The sequence below is a fragment of the Leopardus geoffroyi genome, chromosome D4 (genome assembly GCF_018350155.1).
Source record: "Leopardus geoffroyi isolate Oge1 chromosome D4, O.geoffroyi_Oge1_pat1.0, whole genome shotgun sequence".
NCBI lineage: Eukaryota > Metazoa > Chordata > Mammalia > Carnivora > Felidae > Leopardus > Leopardus geoffroyi.
The window spans coordinates 88046691-88064793 of NC_059342.1; the positions used below are offsets into that span (position 1 = coordinate 88046691).

The window sequence follows — 18103 nt, forward strand, 5'->3', positions numbered from 1 at the left end:
CACGCCCCGACGGGTGGTGGGGACAATTCCTTATTCTCTGTCCCCAGGAACTCCTGGCCCTGCAGGCCGCCATGCCAGCTCCTTCCAGTTTCCGCCTGGATGGCCTCAGTGACCTTTAATTTTCTAATCCGTTAAAGAGGGGATACTCGCGCGCACCCGAGATTCTTGGATCAAGAACTCTGTTAATATCAGGGAAGTGGAATCTATCAGGAAGGAACCCAAACCCACTTAGGCATCTTCCTGTAAGGCCATACATGGGAACCTCCACAACCCTGAGTCCCATATTGGAGGCCTGATGTCTTCCTGATTCTGGAAAAGCCCTTTCTGAGGAGGTGTGCGGGTCCCGGCGCTGGCATGGTGCCTCGGCCTCCCGCCCCCACCACGTGCCCTTGGAAATCCCTCCCATCTGGCACCTGCCAGAGGCAAGAGTTGTGGAGCGAAGGAGAGAAGGTCTAGAGAGGCGTTTGAAGACAATCCGACGTGCCTGTGATTTGTCTGTGTGCTCCCCCCCACCCCCTCCAAGAGCAGAACAGATTGACCCAGGAGACACCATCAAGCACTCTTGCTAGGTCGCTCCCTGGGGACCCAGCAGCGACTAGTAGGCGACAGGGGCTGCACAGTTCATTGCTGGCTGTTACTGTTGCTAAGTTTACAAGGTTGTTGTGCCGATCAAGTGGCAAGCTGTCAACATCCTCATCGGGCGCTCAAGACACCTTTTGGCCTCCACCATCATTGCCTAACGGGGCAAGAAAGAGGGGTGGGAGTGGGCAGCTTGGGCTTGGCAGAGGGGATGCAGACCACGGGGTCTGTGGCTCCCAGCACATGCCTGCCTTGGCCCTCACCCCAGAAAAGAAGCGTCGTCTTGAGTGACACTGGGAAATTTTGCTCACGTTGATACGGTGCTTTCTGTCTCATAAAATCAGAAGGTTGGGCACCTGGGCCCAAATGCCCATCTGGCCACAATGAGCATCTGAATGGGGCACTTGCCCTGTGTGCCTCGGAGGGATGTCTGCCTCTATTTTAAGGGTCCACAGCCTGCCTCTCGATTGATTCCAAGGTCCTGAACGGTGTAGCAGCCGACAGGCAACCCAGAGCCTCCGTAGCCCTTCCCATTTGATTCAAGGTCCCTTGCTCCGTGGCACAGGTCAGGGGCCTGAGGCACCCAGAGGGGCCTGACTTACCGCAGGGCAGGTGGTGAGTAACCGGAGGAGGCCTGTTGAGAATGGGCTCCAGGGCAGACCGGGGCGACCACCTCAGCCGAGGCCAGCTTCTGCCTGCCTCCACTGGTTTCCTGAGGCTGGCGTAGCAAAGCGTCACAAACTGGGCGGTCCTGGGAGCCAGAAGTCCGAAATCAAAGCGTCGGCAGGGACAGACTCCCTCCAAAGACTCTAAGGGAGAGTTCCTTTCTTGCCTCTGACAGCTTCTGGTGGCCCCCGGCTTTCCTTAGCTTATGGCCGCTTCACTCCAATTTTTGCCTACCTCTGTGTTCAAGTGGCCTTCCTCCCTATATCCGTGTCCCTGTCCAAGTCACCTTGTCCTTTCTGAACGACCCCAGCCCTTGGATTGAGGGCCCATCCTGATCTGGTATGAATTCGTTTTAACTTGATCGCATTTGCCAAAGAAAAACAAACGTCTACTTCCAAATAAGGTCCCAGTCAAAGGTACCAGAGGCCGGGGCTTGAACTTGTCTCTTTGCAGGACCCAGTTGAGACCGCTCTGATGGGTGACCCCAGGCATGGCCCTTCTGGTCTCTGGGCCTCAGTTTCCTTACCTGTAACCTGAAGGCGCTTCAAGCTCCGACGGTCTCGGAGCCCACGAGGAGGTCCTTGTTGCCCGCTGAGGGGCTCTGCCGACAAGAAGACTGGGATTGTCCTGTGACCGGTAAAGTAACAACGAGTTAACTTTCGTGTCCTGAGCCCTTCTAATGTGCCAAGCTCTGTGCTAAATGCTTGACTCGCCAATCTCAACAAGTCCCATTAAGTGACTGATGGTATCTGCCTATTTTCAAACGAGGAAACAGGTTCAGAGAGGTTTAGAGGCTCGCCCAATGTTGCACAGCTGGGTTGAGCCTCCAACCCAGGTCTGGGGGCGGGGGTGCTCTTCCAAATATCTGGCCTTCTGCCTCGCGGCTCCTCTGGGTGTGGGCCTCAGAGGGTCTGCACAAGCAGGAGTAAGGAGCTGACCCCTGCTCTGTCACAGCCCCTGGGCATCACACTGTGGAGCCGCCCTGCCGCCTGCCTGTCGCCCCGGCCCCTATCTTTAGAAAGTTCCTTGACCCTTGCCCTCCCTCCTGTCAGCAAGGGCAACCTTGTTTTCTCCATCTGCCTCCCATTAAGGCCCTGTCACTCAGAGCCTCTGATTTTCAAGTTCTGAACCTTCTCTCTTCTCTCCTTGCCACTGCCCCTCGCTGCCCTGCCAGCCTAGCCACCTCCGGCCACCCAATTCCAGGATTCCTGGGCAGCCTGGCTGTCCTGGAGCCAGGCACTGCGTGCTCGGACTCTGGCTGATCTGTCCCTGCCCCAGGGAGCTTGGGAGTCCCTCTGACTGCGCAATGTGTACAGAGGGATAGCCTTAATATATAAAGAACTGTTGAAAATCAACAACAAGCAGGCAAAAGCACTAACAGAAAAATGGGCCGAGGACACACCCCGGTGAGTCACAAAGGATGAGAAACCGTTAACAGACATGAAGGGAGAAGTCTAGCCTCTCCAGGTGTCCAACACCAACAGTGATAAGAGCTGCCCTATGGGATTTACCTCATATGAGACTCTGCCCCAGAGCGGTTCAACAAAGTGAGTCCGAGAATAGTAGGCACGGTACGATTCCCCCTTGGGAAAAAGTGCCGTGTATATGTGTGCCCGTGTATGCATGTGTACGGAGGCAGGGGTCATTGCCACGGCCCCACGGGAAGATGTCAGCGGTGATGGCTTCCGGGCGCTGGGATCTCGGGAAGTTTTATCTTCTTTGTGTTTCTGTGTGTTTCCTGCCTTTGTACCAATGAGTGTCTTTCTTGCCTGAGACTCGGGACGCCGAATCAGCCACAGGCAGCGAATCAGGCCCTGCACACTCCTCCCGTATCTCGGGCATCTATCCATGAACACCAGGGCCGGGCCCCGCGCTGTCCACAAAATCTTTCTCCTCCCAACGCTGTCAAGTGACATCCGCCCAGCACACAGGTCACCTGCCCCGGAGGCCCCCCGAGCCCCCTTCTTCTGGGCCCTCCCAGCCTGGAATTAGCACCTGATTCGTTTCCTCCCCTCCCCACCCCCCCCCCCCCCGGCCTCTGGGGCATCACAGGGCCCAGCGGGACGGTGAGGGATAAATTGTTAACAACGGCGGACTTTGGTTGAGTGCGTCGCCGTGTCCTGTGAATTGAATTAGAAGCCTGACGCGTGTGTGAGCTCATTGACCAGTCGTGACACCTCCGGAAGGAAGTGGTGGCAGGGTTCCTACGTCGTCGTAGCCTGAGGCTGAGAGACAGGCCGGCTCACAGCCAGCGGGGCCAGCCGGGATTCACACCCTGGCTCTTAAGACCCTGGCTCTTAACCTGTCCCAGCCCTCACGTGCCCACCCGTTCTCAGAGACGCTTACACGTGTGTGCCCGTCACCAGTCACACTCACAAGATGTGCTCACACCCTGTCACACTCTCCCCAACATAGCCTCACACACCCACCCTCTCTCACACACGTCGTTGTACACACACACACACACACGCACACACGCACGCGCGGGGGCACCGAGGCACAGAGCTGGAGGGCTGGGCATATTTCCGAAGCTCGGTCATGGGCCCGCCTCACCACCCCCCCTCCCCGCCACACACACACCAGGCTTCCTCCAGGCTGCTCTCCTCCCCTGCCACCCCCGCCCCCCCGCTTGCCCCTCCCCTGTCCTCCTTCCCCGCCCCCACACCCTGGCCCCACCCTGACGCCGGACCCTCAAGACCAGAACCTGCTTGGCCCTCTTTGGAAGGACAAGGCCCCGATTCTCCTCTCCAGAGGCCCAATCCTCTGTGGGCGCAGGGGGAAACTGAGGGACCAGGAAGCCAGGAGGAGCGGGTGGTGGGATCTTGGCTGGGCCGGGGAAGACTTTCCTGTCCCCTCCCTCCCTCCGTTTGTTCTCCTAAGAAGCCCCGAGGGGAACCCACCCCTGCTGACCAAGGGCAGCCTCCTCCCTGACATGGCCCCTCCCCAGGCCCCCCAGACACTACCGGGAGGTCCTGGTGCCTGGCTTTTCCAGATGAGGTGGGTCCTCAGGGCCTTATAAGCCCAGGCGGACAGGCTGTGAAGGTGCTCCGAGCCTGTCTTAGCTGTTCAAGCTGCCGTAGCAAAATACCGTAGACTGGGGGGCTTAAACAGCATTCATTCCTCCCGGTTCCGGAGGCTGGGGAGTCCAAGATCAAGGCGCCAGTAAGGTGGGCTTCATGTTGAGGCCTCACCTCTTGGCTCATGGGCGGCCACTCTCACTCTGTGCTCACTTCTTCCTGCGCGTGCAAAGAACGCATTCTGGCAGCTCTTGTCCTCCCGTAAGGGCGCTAATCCCATCCTGGGGTTCCACCCTCATGACCTCATCCAACCTAATTAGGTAATTACCTTCCAACGGCCCCACCTCCTAATACCATCAGCTCGGAGGTCAGGGCTTCAACATATGAACTTGGGGGGCACAAACGTTCAGTCCATACAGAGCCCTTCAGGCCCCCTCGCCCCAAGACAGGAAGGCTTCTGGGGCCCAGGCTCGGGCCCGGTCCTTTCCCAGCCTCACTGCCCCGTCTACACAAGACGATGGTGATTTCGGGGTGCCTGGGGGCGGTCAGTCGGTTGAGCGTCCGACTACGGCTCAGGTCGTGATCTCACAGTTCTGTGAGTTCGGGCCCCGCATCGGGCTCTGTGCTGACAGCCCGGAGCCCGGAGCCTGCTTCGGATTCTGCGCCTCCCTCTCTCTCTGCCCGGTCCCCGCTCACACTCTGTCTCTCTCCCTCTCTTTCTCTCAAAAATGAATAAACATTAAAAAACAAAAACAAAAAACAAAACAAAAACAAGAAGAAAAAGCTGGTGGTCTCGAGGCTTGCCCACGTGTCCTCCCGCTCCAGAAGTCGGGGGGCTTCCTGAGAGACACTCTTAGCTTCACGTGGGGGAACCATCCTGAGAAATAGTGCCCAGGCCTCTCCCTGGCAGATGCTCACCTCCTAAATGCTGGTCACCCTGCCTCCGCCTCTCCTGGCAAGCAGATCTGTGTGGTCTTGGCACAGGCTTTGCCCTCTCTGAGCCAAGTGGGCGTGGGGAGGGCCCCCGGGAGGTCTGAGCCCCATCTCTGGCTGGTCCGTGAGCCCAGAGTCCTGATCCCAGAGACTCCCCCATCTGAAACCTGCTGGTGCCCAGTCGGCTTCAGTTCCTGGCAGGCCTGCCCAGAGGCAGAGCTCGAGGGCCGGGACCGCGGGGCCCCCCTCCAGCCACTGTCGCCAGGCCCCATCAGGCTCCGCCAAGGGATGGCTCAGATCCCTTGGGGAAGGAGGGAGGGCAAGAGGCGGGCACAGGGTTCTTTGTGCTCCCCAGAAAGCCCTCCACGCCACCCCCACCGGCCCTGCTTGGCAAAGCGAACGCAGGAGGAATCTGGCCGGCCATCCGTCAGGGAGACAGAGTGGAGGGGAGCCGGGAAATTTGATCATTAAGAAACCCTCCTGGCTGTCTGGGGGAATTTAATTAAATAGTTGGAGAAGGGCTGGGGGAGCAGGCCACATCTGGAACCAATATGTGGGCTTTGATTTTTTTCCTCCTCTCTCTGTCTCTCTGTCTCTCTCTCTCTCTCTCTCTCTCTCTCCCTCCCTCCTTCTCTCTTCCCATCTCACTGCGTGAAAGGAACCCAGTACAGCCCCGGAGTATGGGTTCCTCTGGGATAGGATTCCTGGCAGACGCGGAGAGAAACCACAGGCAGTGAAACCGGTGGAGATGCAGACAGAAGGGACCGAACAGGCTGAGACAAAGATGTAGGGGGAGGGCCCGGGGGGGGGGGGCGGCAGGAAGGGCTGTGGGGTCAGGGCTGCACCTCGGGGTTTGGCCGCAGAGGTGTCAAAAGTGAGGAGAGGTGGAGGGCCCCCGTGTAGCCCGAGAGAGCACCACACGCCTGGCCAGGGTCCCCTCGGGTAGCCAGCGTTTATGAAGCCCCGGGCCCGCTTGAGACACCGCGGGGTGTGGCTCCTCCCATTTACAGATGAGAAGGAGGTGACTCAGCTAAGGTCACAGAACACACGCGGGGCAGCGCTGGTGTCCGATCTCAGGCCCATCTGGATGCTGTCTAGACATGCTGCGTGGGTCACTGTGTTGGTAATTACTTGGTGGCTATTTGTGTCGCGCTCCCCAGTGCCAGGCACCGGGCGAGGCTCTGGGGAGGCCGCAGCGTGAAACTCAGCGGGTCCGGTGGGCAGGAGCCAGGGCAAGCGGACCTCGCCTGGGCAGTTGGCAGCGGTTAACGTGGGTCCTATGCCTGGGCAGGACCTGCTGCCTAAGAGAGGAGGTGGGGACGGAGGCATCGGGGTCTCTCTGTTGCAGGAGCAGGACCCTCCGGGCCCCAGGGTCTTGCCCTGAGCTGGGTCAAGTAGGTGCTTGTGGGAATGGGGACGAGTGGACAGCTTCTCAGCCTTGACCCCATGGCTGAGCCATCGCCACCGGCCTAGTCCCCTCTTTTGGCCGCCTTAGCACATTAGCAATCCTGCCCCTGGTCTCCAAGCTTCCCCCTCTCTTCCCCCCCGGGTCCCAGAGCCCTTGGGCCCAAACAAGGCTCCAGTGGCTCCTGCCAGCCAGGGCTGTAGGGGGAGAACATGGTCTCTGCTCTAGGCAGACAGACTCTGGGGTTAATTCCCTTCCTCCCCTAAAACTCAGCTCCCGCCCTGCAGCCCGCATAGCCTCCCTTGACCACACCCTGCCCCTGGGATGCCGAAGTCCAGCTCATATCCAGCACCCACGTCCTTTCCTTCTGCAGGCCGGGAGCCGGGAGGGTGGGAGCCAGCTCCGATCTGTCCTCAGAGTGGCCCCAGGCCCAGCCCCGAGGGGGCGCAGGAAGGAGCGTGGCACACATTTGTGGAATGGATGTCTCATGACCTTGGTGCGCACGGAGCCCTTAATCATGTAATTCAAGCTCTTGGCAGGGAGGGGAAAGTGAGTCACGGTGAGACCAAAAGGGACGCTGCGGCAGGGCCCAGGTCAGGGGGGAGCCTCTGTGGGTCCCCTGCCTGGCCGTCCCTGGACCCCAGCCCTTTCCACCTGCTGAACCCTGCTCGTGCCTCACCAGTCCGCTCAATGCCCCCTCCCCGCACCCCTTCCCCCATGCCCCCCGGGTCTCCCCGCTTCTCTAGATTCTCTGCTGGGCTGTCTGGGTCACCACTCCATCCCCGTGTCCCAGCCCGGCCCCCGCCCCAGAAGGCGCCCCATGAAAACGTGTCTATAGGCGTACTGAGCCCTGCATTCAGGTCCTGCCAGCTTGTTAACGGGGTGGGGGGCGGGGAAGAGGCCAGGTCCTGCCCGCCGGCTCTGCTCTAGGTCTGGGGAAGCTGAAAAGGTGGTGTTGACAGGGGCTGCGGCTGGAAGTGGCCACGTGCTGTGCGCTGGGGACCAAGGCAGACGCTCGGGGAGCCCGGCAGAACCTTCTTACAGCCGCATGGCAACCCCGGGGAGGGAGGGTGGGTAACTCTTGTTATCCCCATTTGATAGATAAAGAAATGCAGGTTTGGAGAAACCGGGTTGTTGGCCCACAGTTATGGGGTTGAACGGCAGAGCTAGGACTGGAACTCGGCTGTGTCTGGGGCGGCATCATTGGCATGACCTCAGGGCCATACTTCGTCCCGGGTGCAGGGAGGAAGGCCTCCAGGGACCGGGTGATGATATACAGAGTTTTAAATAAATGTATCTCATTAGGGCCGTAGTGTCTGGCAGGAGAAAAATGATGCCCTTCCCCACCCCTGCCTCCCACCCCCCTCCCCCCCACCCCCGCCCCCGCCCAAAAGGGGGAAAAAAATCCAATGCTACAGCTAAAAAGGAAATTGCATTAATACAGATTGTTTTATTTAAAAAACCTTGACCTCCACTTCAAAAAAAGTCATTAGACATTCTCCTTCTCAAAGGCCGCCGGAGCGATTATGGGGCGGCCCGCTCATTCCTCAATGACTTACTGTTCCCGCGCTCGGGGAAATGTGTGAGGAATCGGGGAGTAATTTAAGGCTCCCTGCAGAAAGGTGTGTAAATCTTTGCGTGTCTAAAGAAACTTTACCAGACCACGAAGTCAGAGGAAAAGAAAACTGGGAGAACCCACCCCCCTCCCTTTTTTTCCCCCCCATTTCTTTCCTTTGGAACTCTGATCTCTTTGATGGTAAAAATGGTCATATTTCACCCCCAAAATATCAGCAATCAGCGAACTAAAGGAAGTGGGAGCCCTGGGGAGTTTCACTGCCGATTAGGCCCTTGGTTTAATTATTTAACGCCTGCCTGGATTGTGCAGGCTGCAAACACACTCTCCTGCCGTGGGTTCAAGAGCAAGTTATAAATAACAATAAATATTATATCCCCAATTAAGCTGGTGAGCTGAAAGCCTCGTCCCCCCGCCTTCCAGCCCTGCCTGGTCCTCAGCCACTGCTCCCCTTTTATTGAACATGCCCTCCCCACCCCCCATTGCTGTGTGCAAGGAGGAGCCTCCCAAGCCCCACCCCACTCGCCACAAAGTAATCACAGCAAGATGTTGCAGGGCCCGGGAGGGAGCCAGAGCAGGGCCTGAGGGTTCCGGAAGCCTTTATGAAGGCTCAGGCCTCTCCGGGCCTCAGCCTGTGCCCCCCCGGCCCCGGGCATCCTTCCCCTGACTCGTGGCAAGGCTGGGTGGGGGCGCGTCGGGGCAGTTTGCCAGAAGAGAATGCTGGAGAGTTGCATGCGAGGTGGATCCCCAGTGTGGGATGGGTCCTTTCCCCTTTGAGCCTCAGTTTCTCCGCCTGTAACAAGAGGGGTCATCCTGGGAGTCATGTGGGTCCCAGCAGCCCAAAGCCCGCGGCGTGGAAGATGTGTTTACGGGAACAGAGTGACCGGCCCGACCGAGTTTAGTCTGTGCGGCTCAGCCGGACGAGAATACCTCCTCAGGAGTCCCACCAGGGTCTGGTGCTCCCCCGAGGTAACTCGGGATACAGTAGGTGCTCAATAAATCCCCATGGAATGAGTTGTTCTGGACCGTTTCCCATTGCCCCATCTCCCCGTGAAGTGTGCGGGCGGCAAGGGGTTTGCTGCGGGTCTAGAGTGCAGTGAGGCCCGGAGCTGTGCCCTCCTGGAGCCGTGCATACAGTGGGCACTCAACAGGAGCTTGTTCGGCCCTAGGCCTGGATGCAGGCTTGTCCTGGCCCTGCCGGCTCCTCGGGACCCCAGACCTGCCTTATTGCCGCCCCGGCACCAGCCCAGGCACGGTCCACCATGCCGGCCGGGCGTTTCCTGGGCAGTGGGGGTTCTGACCCCCGGCCACCCAATCAGCTGTCCACTCTCAGGACAACCACGTGTGGAGTTGTACTGTGTGCTGGGGCAGGGCCCGCATCAGCTTCTCCTTTTTTTCCCCAATGCCACGTTCCGGGGACGCAACGGTGAGCGGGAGAGAGCGGGCCATCTGTCGACAGGACGGGAAGTGGAGGCTCGGACAGGGGGGCACGTGACCCGAAGTCACAGCACGTCCACAGTGGGGCCAGCCTCGAGTCCAGTCCAGTCTCCCCATTTAGGCCATTCCCTCTGCTCTCTTGGCTCTTATCAAAGCCTTTTCTTCATACCCGCAGGAGACGTTTATCAAATATTTTCCCCATGCCAGGCCCATACCAGGCCTTCGGTTTACACGGCCGGCTTCATCTGCTTCTCGCAAGAGCCCCGGGAGATACGCCCTGTCATTCCCTCCGGTTGACAGGCGAGGACAACTGAAATCCAGAGAGGTTAAGTGACCCAGTCCCGCTGCTGGAAAGTGTCAAACACAAGGCTACTGCGCCCCCAACACTCTGAAACCAAAACAGGAAAACCAAAAGGCTTTTTGGTTTTTGAACCAAAAACTCTGAACCCCAAAACTCTGAAACCAAAACAGGAAAACCAAAAGGCTGCGTGGAGGCTGGTCCAAAGGTGGTGAGTTAACACAATTTTAGTCCGCTATGGATCGGGCTCCTCATTCTATTCTTCGCCCCCTTCTCACTACTGCATTTGGCTCATCTTAAAAAAAAAAAAAAGAAAAAAAAGGCGACATGGAAAGAGAAGAAAAGAGAAGCTAATACAGCAACTTGCCATCTGTACAGATAACATTACTATGATTATGTCTTTTTTTTTTTAATGTTTATTTTTGAGAGAGAGAGAGAGAGCATGAGTGGGGAGGGGCAGAGGGAGAGGGAGATAGGGAATCTGAAACAGCCTCCAGACTCCAAGCTGTCAGCGCAGGCCCCGATGTGGGGCTCGAACTCACGAGCCATGAGATCGCGACCTGAGCCGAAGTCAGATGCTTCACCAGCTGAGCCACCCAGGAGCCCCAAGAACCAACGATTATGTCTTAACATTAGCTTTGGAGTTCCTGGTTAGCCAAGGCAGAAAGGGAAATGCAACGTCGGCCATGTCTAGTTATATCCGGAGTTTTTTTGTTTGTGTTTTGTGTTATTTATTTTATTTTTTTAAGGAGACCATAACCCTTCAAGAGAAACACAGAGCTTCTGAGTCCTAAATTCCCACGGAGCCACTTGGCATGATGGTCAACAGCCTGACAAACTTACTGGAACACAAAGCTTATGCTTCCTGGTAGTTGGGAGGACGAGGTAAGACCATGTGGCTTAATGTGAGCCGCTGCCATTACGGAGCCCATCTCAATCTTTGGATTTGCAGGTAAAGCGGAAATATTTTTCAAAGGGGCATAATAGTTCAACCCTTGCCAAGAGCTGAGGACCAGTCACTTCAGCAGGATATCCCGGCCGGGAGATCCTCAGGGGGGAAACTGAGGCTGGGAAAAGTCCGGGCAGTGAGCTGAGGGAGAGAACCAGATGTCCTGCCCCGTTGGGCCCGACTCCACTTCCCACAGGGTGGACGGGGGTCGGGGATGAGCAGGGAGCCCCGCTGTGATCGCGGCCTGACACAATATTTACAGAACCCTGTGATCTGTCACGGTCATGCCTGGTCACGTCTGAGTCACATCAGCCTGCGGTGTTTACGATTCCCCAGACGCACAAGAGTGAGGGCAGTTCAGCCCGTGTGCCTCTGATGTCCCTGCTGAACTGGCTCCTTCGGAAGAGGCTCCTGGGTACACGGCCACAGGGGCCGATTAGATGAACCAGAAGAGCCGCGGGATTCCGTGCCATCCTCGGTCTCAGTTTACCCATCTGTGAAACGGGCCTTGCCCTTGAACGACGGACAGTCGAGTGTCTTGTAGTTGTTATGACTGAGGAATGACACCGATTCGACTCCAGAAGAAATAGAACCATGGCGGGAGAAAAATGGGTAGTGACTATAGACAGACCTCTTACAGATAAGAAACGCGAGAGGTCATTAGATACCAAAAATATTTACCTTCCGCAGCCATTCAACGTAGGCAGGTTGAAACAGGAGACGCCTTTCCAAATTTAAAATAATTTCTCAGTACTGCTCTGCCTCAGCACTGCCTAAGGTACTCACTCCTTGGCATCATGCTGCCCTCAGGCCCCCGGTGAAGTCCAAGATCATCAAACACACACACACACACACACACACACACACACACACCAAGAAGTTCATTTGGTGCCAGTCCGACTGACAGGTCAAAATTAAGTGTGACTGGCACTGACCACAGGACGCGGAGGAGATTCTGGGGCCAGTTCTCGATGCCCCACGGTGGTTCTAAGAGCAACAAGAAAATAAAGGGTGGGCCACCCAGTGGCTTCCAGAAGCTTCTGGGCCACAACATCGAGGAGCCGGAAGCCACAGTGATGCCGGTGTGCAAAAAAGATCTTACCGGGGGCGCCTGGGTGGCGCAGTCGGTTAAGCGTCCGACTTCAGCCAGGTCACGATCTCGCGGTCCGTGAGTTCAAGCCCCGCGTCGGGCTCTGGGCTGATGGCTCGGAGCCTGGAGCCTGTTTCCGATTCTGTGTCTCCCTCTCTCTCTCTGCCCCTCCCCTGTTCATGCTCTGTCTCTCTCTGTCCCAAAAATAAATAAACGTTGGGAAAAAAAAAAAAAAAAAAAAAAAAAAGATCTTACCGTATGGGACTGGTCACAACGGTTCCTCCGAGAACTGCAAGGCGGTTGTAGAAAAGGCCGCCAACGGGCCGACGGTCACCAGTCCCCACACCGGGCTGGGTGGGGACGAAAATGAATAGACAGCCCATGTGCATGTTTCATTTGTGTTAAAGCCACAAAGACATTGCCGGAAACAAACCAATAAAATAGCTCGTGCTAACCGGGATGCAGAGACCCAGGACCAGACACTGAGACGACCTTTCCGGAGGAGGCTCTAGGGCAATATGATCGAAAGTCTTCAGTCTCTCGCAGAATCTCGGACCCAGCGCGGGAGTTTCCTACTTGGGCTGTGACAAAGGATCACAAACCTAGTCCTTGAAGATGATAACAAACGTACTACCTTTCCGTTCTGGAGATCGGAGAGTCCGGGGCTAAAATCAAGGCCCGGCTGGGGGGCGGTGCTGCATGTCTCCCCCGTGGGGGGATGTCTTAAGGAAGAACCGGTTTTCCTTGCCTCTTCCAGCTTCTAGGGGCTTCCCACCTTCCTGAGTTTGTGGGTGCCTTCCTCCTTCTTCAAAGGCAGTACTGGCCAGTTGAGTTTTTCTCAAATTGTATCACTCTGACAGAGGCTGTCCCACCTCCCTCTTCCCTTTGGAAGGGCCCATGTGATTACACTGTCATCTGCAAGGATCTCCTTTGGGTAGACAGGCAACCTTAATTCCATCTGCTACCTTAATTCCGCTTTAGCAAATCCACAAATTCCAGGGATTATGCTGGGGACATCTTCGGGAGGCTACTATTTCTCTGCCACATCCGGATATTTATTAGCAAGAACCTAAGTAAGGATGTATAGCAGCAGGGAATGATGTACCACTAGGGTTTCATTAAAAATAGTGGTGGAGGGGCGCCTGGGTGGCTCAGTTGGTTAAGCATCCAACTTGGGCTGAGGTCATGATCTTGCGGTTTGTGGGTTCAAGCCCGACGTTAGACTCCGTGCTGACAGCTCGGAGCCTGGAGCCTGCTTCGGATTCTGTGTTTCCCTCTCTCTCTGCCCCTCCCCTACTCATGATCTGTCTCCCTCTCTCTCTCTCTCTCTCTCTCAAAAATAAACATCTAAAAAATTTTTTTTAAATAATGGTGGATTGGGGCCCCTGGGTGGCTCAGGTCGGTTCAACGTCCGACTCTTGATTTTGGCTCTGGTCATAATCTCACAGTTCATGAGATCTAGCCCCACATCAGGCTCTGCCTGGTGGCGTGGATCCTCCTTGGGATTCTCTGTCTCTCCCTCTGCTCCTCCCCCATCAGTGCTCGCGTGCTCTCTCTCTCAAGATAAATAAATCAACATTTATTTTATTATTATTTTTTTTAATGTTTATTTATTTTTGAGACAGAGAGAGACAGAGCATGAATGGGGAAGGGGCAGAGAGAGGGAGACACAGAATCCGAAACAGGCTCCAGGCTCTGAGCCGTCAGCCCAGAGCCCGACGCGGGGCTCGAACTCACGGACCGCGAGATTGTGACCTGAGCCGAAGTCGGACGCTTAACCGACTGAGCCACCCAGGCGCCCCAATAAATCAACATTTAAAAAAACAGTGGTAGACAAGACACAGTAAGCAAGTTATAAAAAGTTGTTACAATGCAGCTTGACTTTTAAAATATGAATGATGATCTTTCTCCATCTATCTAGAATACAGATATAAGCTGGAAAGATACACTCAGATTATTTTTAGCTCATTCCTTTTCCTTGTCTTATTGCTTTTCTAGATCTTCAATATTGAATAAATATAGTGATTATCTTCAATTTCTTTCATTAAACCAACTTTTATTTATTTTTATTGTTTTTATTTTTGACTTAAATCCAAGTTGGTTAACTTACGGTGTAATTCATTAAACCAACTTTTTAAAAACATGTATTGAATACCTACTGTGTGTCAGAGACATCTGGGAGTGGGTCATATGTAATTTTTATTTTCTCTTGTTTGTTTTCTTAAGTTTATTTATTTATTTTGAGAGAGAGAGAGAGAGAGAGAGAGAGAGAAACAGAATCCCAAGCAGGGCCCGTGCTGTCATCGTAGACCCCGACGTGGGGCTCAAACTCCCCAAACTCACGATCCAGGAGATCATGACCTGAGCCAAAACCAAGAGCCAGACTCTTAACCAACTGAGCCACCCAGAGGCCCCAGGGACTTTTATTTTCTTAATTTTATTGATGTTTTCTAAAATCTCCACATCATCTTATTTCTGCGATAAGAATTTAACTTTTTTTTTTTTTTTTTTTTTTTTAAAGCATGTGAGCTTTTGAGACTGGGACAAACAGGCACTTTAGCTCATGGTCTCACCTAGGATCCAACCTCCAGCAGAGTCACTAATTAAGGATCAGCTCCTTCTCTGCGGAACCTTCTCTGGAGAGCAGGGAACCTCTCTGTGCCGCCCTGTTCCTCCCCATCCCTGCTGCCTGGACCAGGGCCTGGTTCAGTAAACCCTTGTTGAACTGAGGTTCTAAACTGTGATCCTAATTCCCCTTCATTGCCCCCTCTGGGTTGACATCCCGGCCTTGATCTAAATCACCATGGAAATGGTTTCTTTCCTAGCCGTGTCCCTGGGGGGTAATGAGTTTTGCCTTCTCCAGGTTAACTGGAATTTCCCCCGCTACATCAGGCCCAGAGTTCCTGCTCAAGGGCTCAGCTTTGGAATAGTGGCCTATGCCCCCGGCCCCAGGACTGACAAGGGTCGTAACCACTCAATAGCAATGACATCAAGTAAAATTAAAAACAAAAACAAACAAACAAACAAAACACAGGGACGCCTAGATGGTTCAATAGGTGAGCGACTGACTCTTGGTTTCAGCTCAGGTCATGATCTTGTGGTTCCTGAGTCTGAGCCCTGCATCCGCCTCTGTGCCCGAAGCCTGCTTGGGATTCTGTCTCCCTCTCTCTCTGCCCCTCCCCCTGCTCGTGTTCACGCTTTCTAAATAAATAAATATTTCAAAACGAGCCACGACCTTGGTTGCAACAGGGTCCGATTCACAAGAATTCAGGTATCGGGTTGGTCTCTTTTCTTATCCCTACGTACAGGTGACGGATTCGACTCAGAGAGAACTACTGAGTGACCTTCCACACAGCTAGCAAGCGGCAGGGAAGAGATGCAGGCCCACGTCCCTCCAGCTCCAGAGTCTGAGTTCGCCATCACTGCCTTGCACCGCCTCTAGGAATAAATGCTTAAAAAAAAAACAAATTTGTTGACGCTCTCTGGGTGCTCACTGGATAGCAGGTGCCCCACGATGTACGTATCAACTTATTTAGCCCCCCCTAACAGCCCATTTTACAGAGGAGATAACCAAGAGGAGCAGTCTAAATAGACGGCCAAGGCCCACAGCGAGGAAGTGTAAGGTCTCGATTTGAAGCCAGGAGGCTGGGGCCGGAGCACCATCCGTCATACACAGATACAGCACATCACGTCTCTGAATGTGCAGGATGGAAGGACGAGCTCAGGGACGAAGCCACTGGGACTGAGACCCGACCACCGTACTCCTCACGCCCCCCTCTTCAAAGGAAGGGCTCGGACGGAACAATTTCCATGGTCCTCCCAGCCCCGGAGGGAGCTTCTGCCCTTGCTGCCTCGGTTTCCCCACCTGTCATGCCGGGGAATGGGATCGACATACTCTCTTGGGCCCTTCCCAGGTCCACAGGCCGACATTGACACCACCACCGGCCCTAGATTTCACCTGCTGAACCCCCCCCCCCCAGGAGCGCCCCGGAGACTGGTATTTCATTCAGCCGGTTCTTTCCAAAGAAGAGAAACCCCATTTTCTCCAAACCCTCGATCTGCCCACGTGTGCACCTCCGTGGATTGCTGTGGTGACCACCACCTGGGGGACACTTCGCCCTACCTTAGGGGTCGCTCCCTTCTCTCTGGGGGGGGGGTGACTCCTGCAGAACCCAGGTGGCCGGTTCTGCAGATTCTCGGGGGGGGGGGGTGCTCACAGGCTGGGTTTTATCCGTGCAGAGGCCCAGGAAGGGCACGGAAGGCCTCCCCCCCTCCCTCCCCCTCCACGGGCTTATTATTTTCGTTGGTCTGACATTACCACCGTGCAGGGATGGCAGGGAGGACAGAGGGCCAGGTCTCCAAGCGGCTGTCCCCGGGGAGACACCTGCGGTATCTGGGGGGCTTTCCTTGAAAAACCAACCAAGAGCAGAGACCCCAGCCTGCGGCTCTCTTACCCTGTCACCCACCTGTCAGCCTGGCTGTCCTCTGGGCGTCAGGTAGGAATTCTGGAGGGAAACTATTTCCCATCGGCTTGATTTTCCCCCGGGGAGGGCCTGGAGCATCCTGGAGGTGGGCTACCAGGCGTGTGTATTGGGGGCCACCCGCGCCCACACCCCAGAAGCTCGAGAAGGTGCTGCTTTCTGGGTCTCCCCCCAGGTGGAGTGAACAGGACGGACCCCGGGTTCTTCCCAGAAGATTAGGAACCGCGTTGGGGTGCACAGTGTGGGGGGGGGGTGTGTGGGGGGGTGATGAGGGTGGAGTTGGGAGTTGGCCCTTCCCCCTCAGCTGTCTCAGAGTCGCCCCCCTCCACCCGAGGAGGACTTTGTGAATGGAGGCAGGGTGGGGGGGGGGGAGATTTACACCCCCCCCCCCACCGCCACGAACACTGAACTTTCCCACTCCTTACATTGTGGGTGGGGAGGGCGCGGGGAGGACACCCTTTCCCCCCTCCCCTCCCTCCCCCCCCCCCCGCCGGACTCCGCGCAGGACCCCCTCCCTCCCCGCAGCCGCAGGGTGGGGGCGGGCGAGGCGCGGCGCGAGGAGGAGGAGGAGGAGGCGAGGCAGGGGCGAGGTCTGCTTCAAGAAGGGGCGTGCGGCCGGAGGAGCTCGCGTTTTAGCAACTTGGAGAGCGCGAGGCGGCGGAGGGGAGGGAGAAAGTTTGCTTCCCCGACGTCAGCGCCGGGCGGGCCGCGGCGGCCGGGGGGCGAGCAGGCGGCGGGGAGCGGGGCCGAGCGCGGGGCGGCCGCGGGGCGCGCTCGCTCCGACCCGCGCCTGCCACCCGCGCCCGCGACCCCGGGGCCCTGGCGGGCATGGACAGCGCGGCCGCCGCCGCCGCCGCCGCCTTCGCCCTGGACAAGCCGCCGCTGGGCCCGGGGCCGCCGCCGCCGCCGCCGCCGCCCGCGCTGGGGCCCGGCGACTGCGCCCAGGCGCGCAAGAACTTCACGGTGAGCCACCTCCTGGACCTGGAGGAGGTGGCGGCGGCCGGGCGGCTGGCGGCGCGCCCCGCGGCCCGGGCCGAGGCGCGGGAGGGCGCGGCGCGGGAGCCGTCCGGGGGCAGCAGCGGCAGCGAGGCGGCGCCGCAGGACGGTGAGTGCGGGCGGGGGGGTGGGGAGCCCGGGGGGAGGGGGGGCGGCCGGGGCCCGGGGTGGGGGCGGGGGGGGGCGTGGGAACGGAAGCGCGGGGTCCGCGGGGGCGCGCGCTCCGCGGGGTCCGGGACGGGAGGGAGTCGGGGCGCGGACGCGGCGCGGGACCCGCCGGGGGTGCGGCTGCCGGGTGGGGGCCGTCGGTCTGCGATCGGGCGGGCTGGGGCGGGGGCTCTGGACCCGGGGAGGGGCTCGGCCGCCCTCGGCCATGGCCGCCGCCGCAGGTCGTGGGAACGGCGGGGACGTGTGCCGCCTTGGTGCCCGGCCCTGTGGGGGGTGGGCAGCGCTCGCGGCCGCCCCGCCAGGTCGCCCGGGAAGTGGGTGCGATCACTGCCAAGTCACAGCCGGGGAAACCGAGGCTTCCGAGGGGCAGGGCAGCCGGGTCACACGCCTGGGTTTCAGAGGCCGCCCCGCTTCCTCCTGTCCCACCCCAGCTGCGGCTAGGTCTTAAGATGGGCTCCTTGGCGGGGGTGGGGATGCCTGCCGCCCCCCCAACCCCACCCCCAGTTTACCC

The 18103-nt window shown here is 57.4% G+C and overlaps 2 protein-coding genes and 1 long non-coding RNA gene across 4 annotated transcripts in view; 1 reads left to right on the top strand and 2 right to left on the bottom strand.

Annotated features, from left to right (window-relative positions):
• ASB6 (ankyrin repeat and SOCS box containing 6) overlaps window positions 1-7084 on the bottom strand; it is a 13580-nt gene extending 6496 nt beyond the window's left edge. Inside the window, exons 1-2 of one of the 2 annotated variants that reach the window (XM_045469279.1) lie at window positions 6965-7084; window positions 1772-1872 (exon numbers count right to left, since the gene is read on the bottom strand). In XM_045469279.1, the coding sequence (XP_045325235.1) occupies window positions 1772-1872; window positions 6965-7069 (206 nt within the window). In that variant the 5' untranslated portion in view covers window positions 7070-7084. Of the gene's footprint in view, window positions 1-1771; window positions 1873-5180; window positions 5383-6964 lie in introns of those variants that run through there. The other variant, XM_045469280.1, reaches the window with a different exon arrangement.
• The window catches only part of LOC123593456, a 26201-nt gene extending 8223 nt beyond the window's left edge, over window positions 1-17978 (bottom strand). Inside the window, exon 1 of the long non-coding RNA XR_006710321.1 lies at window positions 17944-17978. This is a non-coding gene — a long non-coding RNA (uncharacterized LOC123593456). The remainder of the gene's footprint in view (window positions 1-17943) is intronic.
• PRRX2 (paired related homeobox 2) overlaps window positions 17055-18103 on the top strand; it is a 42086-nt gene continuing 41037 nt past the window's right edge. The window contains exon 1 of the mRNA XM_045469283.1: window positions 17055-17533. Coding sequence (XP_045325239.1) covers window positions 17257-17533 — 277 coding nt within the window. The 5' untranslated portion in view covers window positions 17055-17256. The remainder of the gene's footprint in view (window positions 17534-18103) is intronic.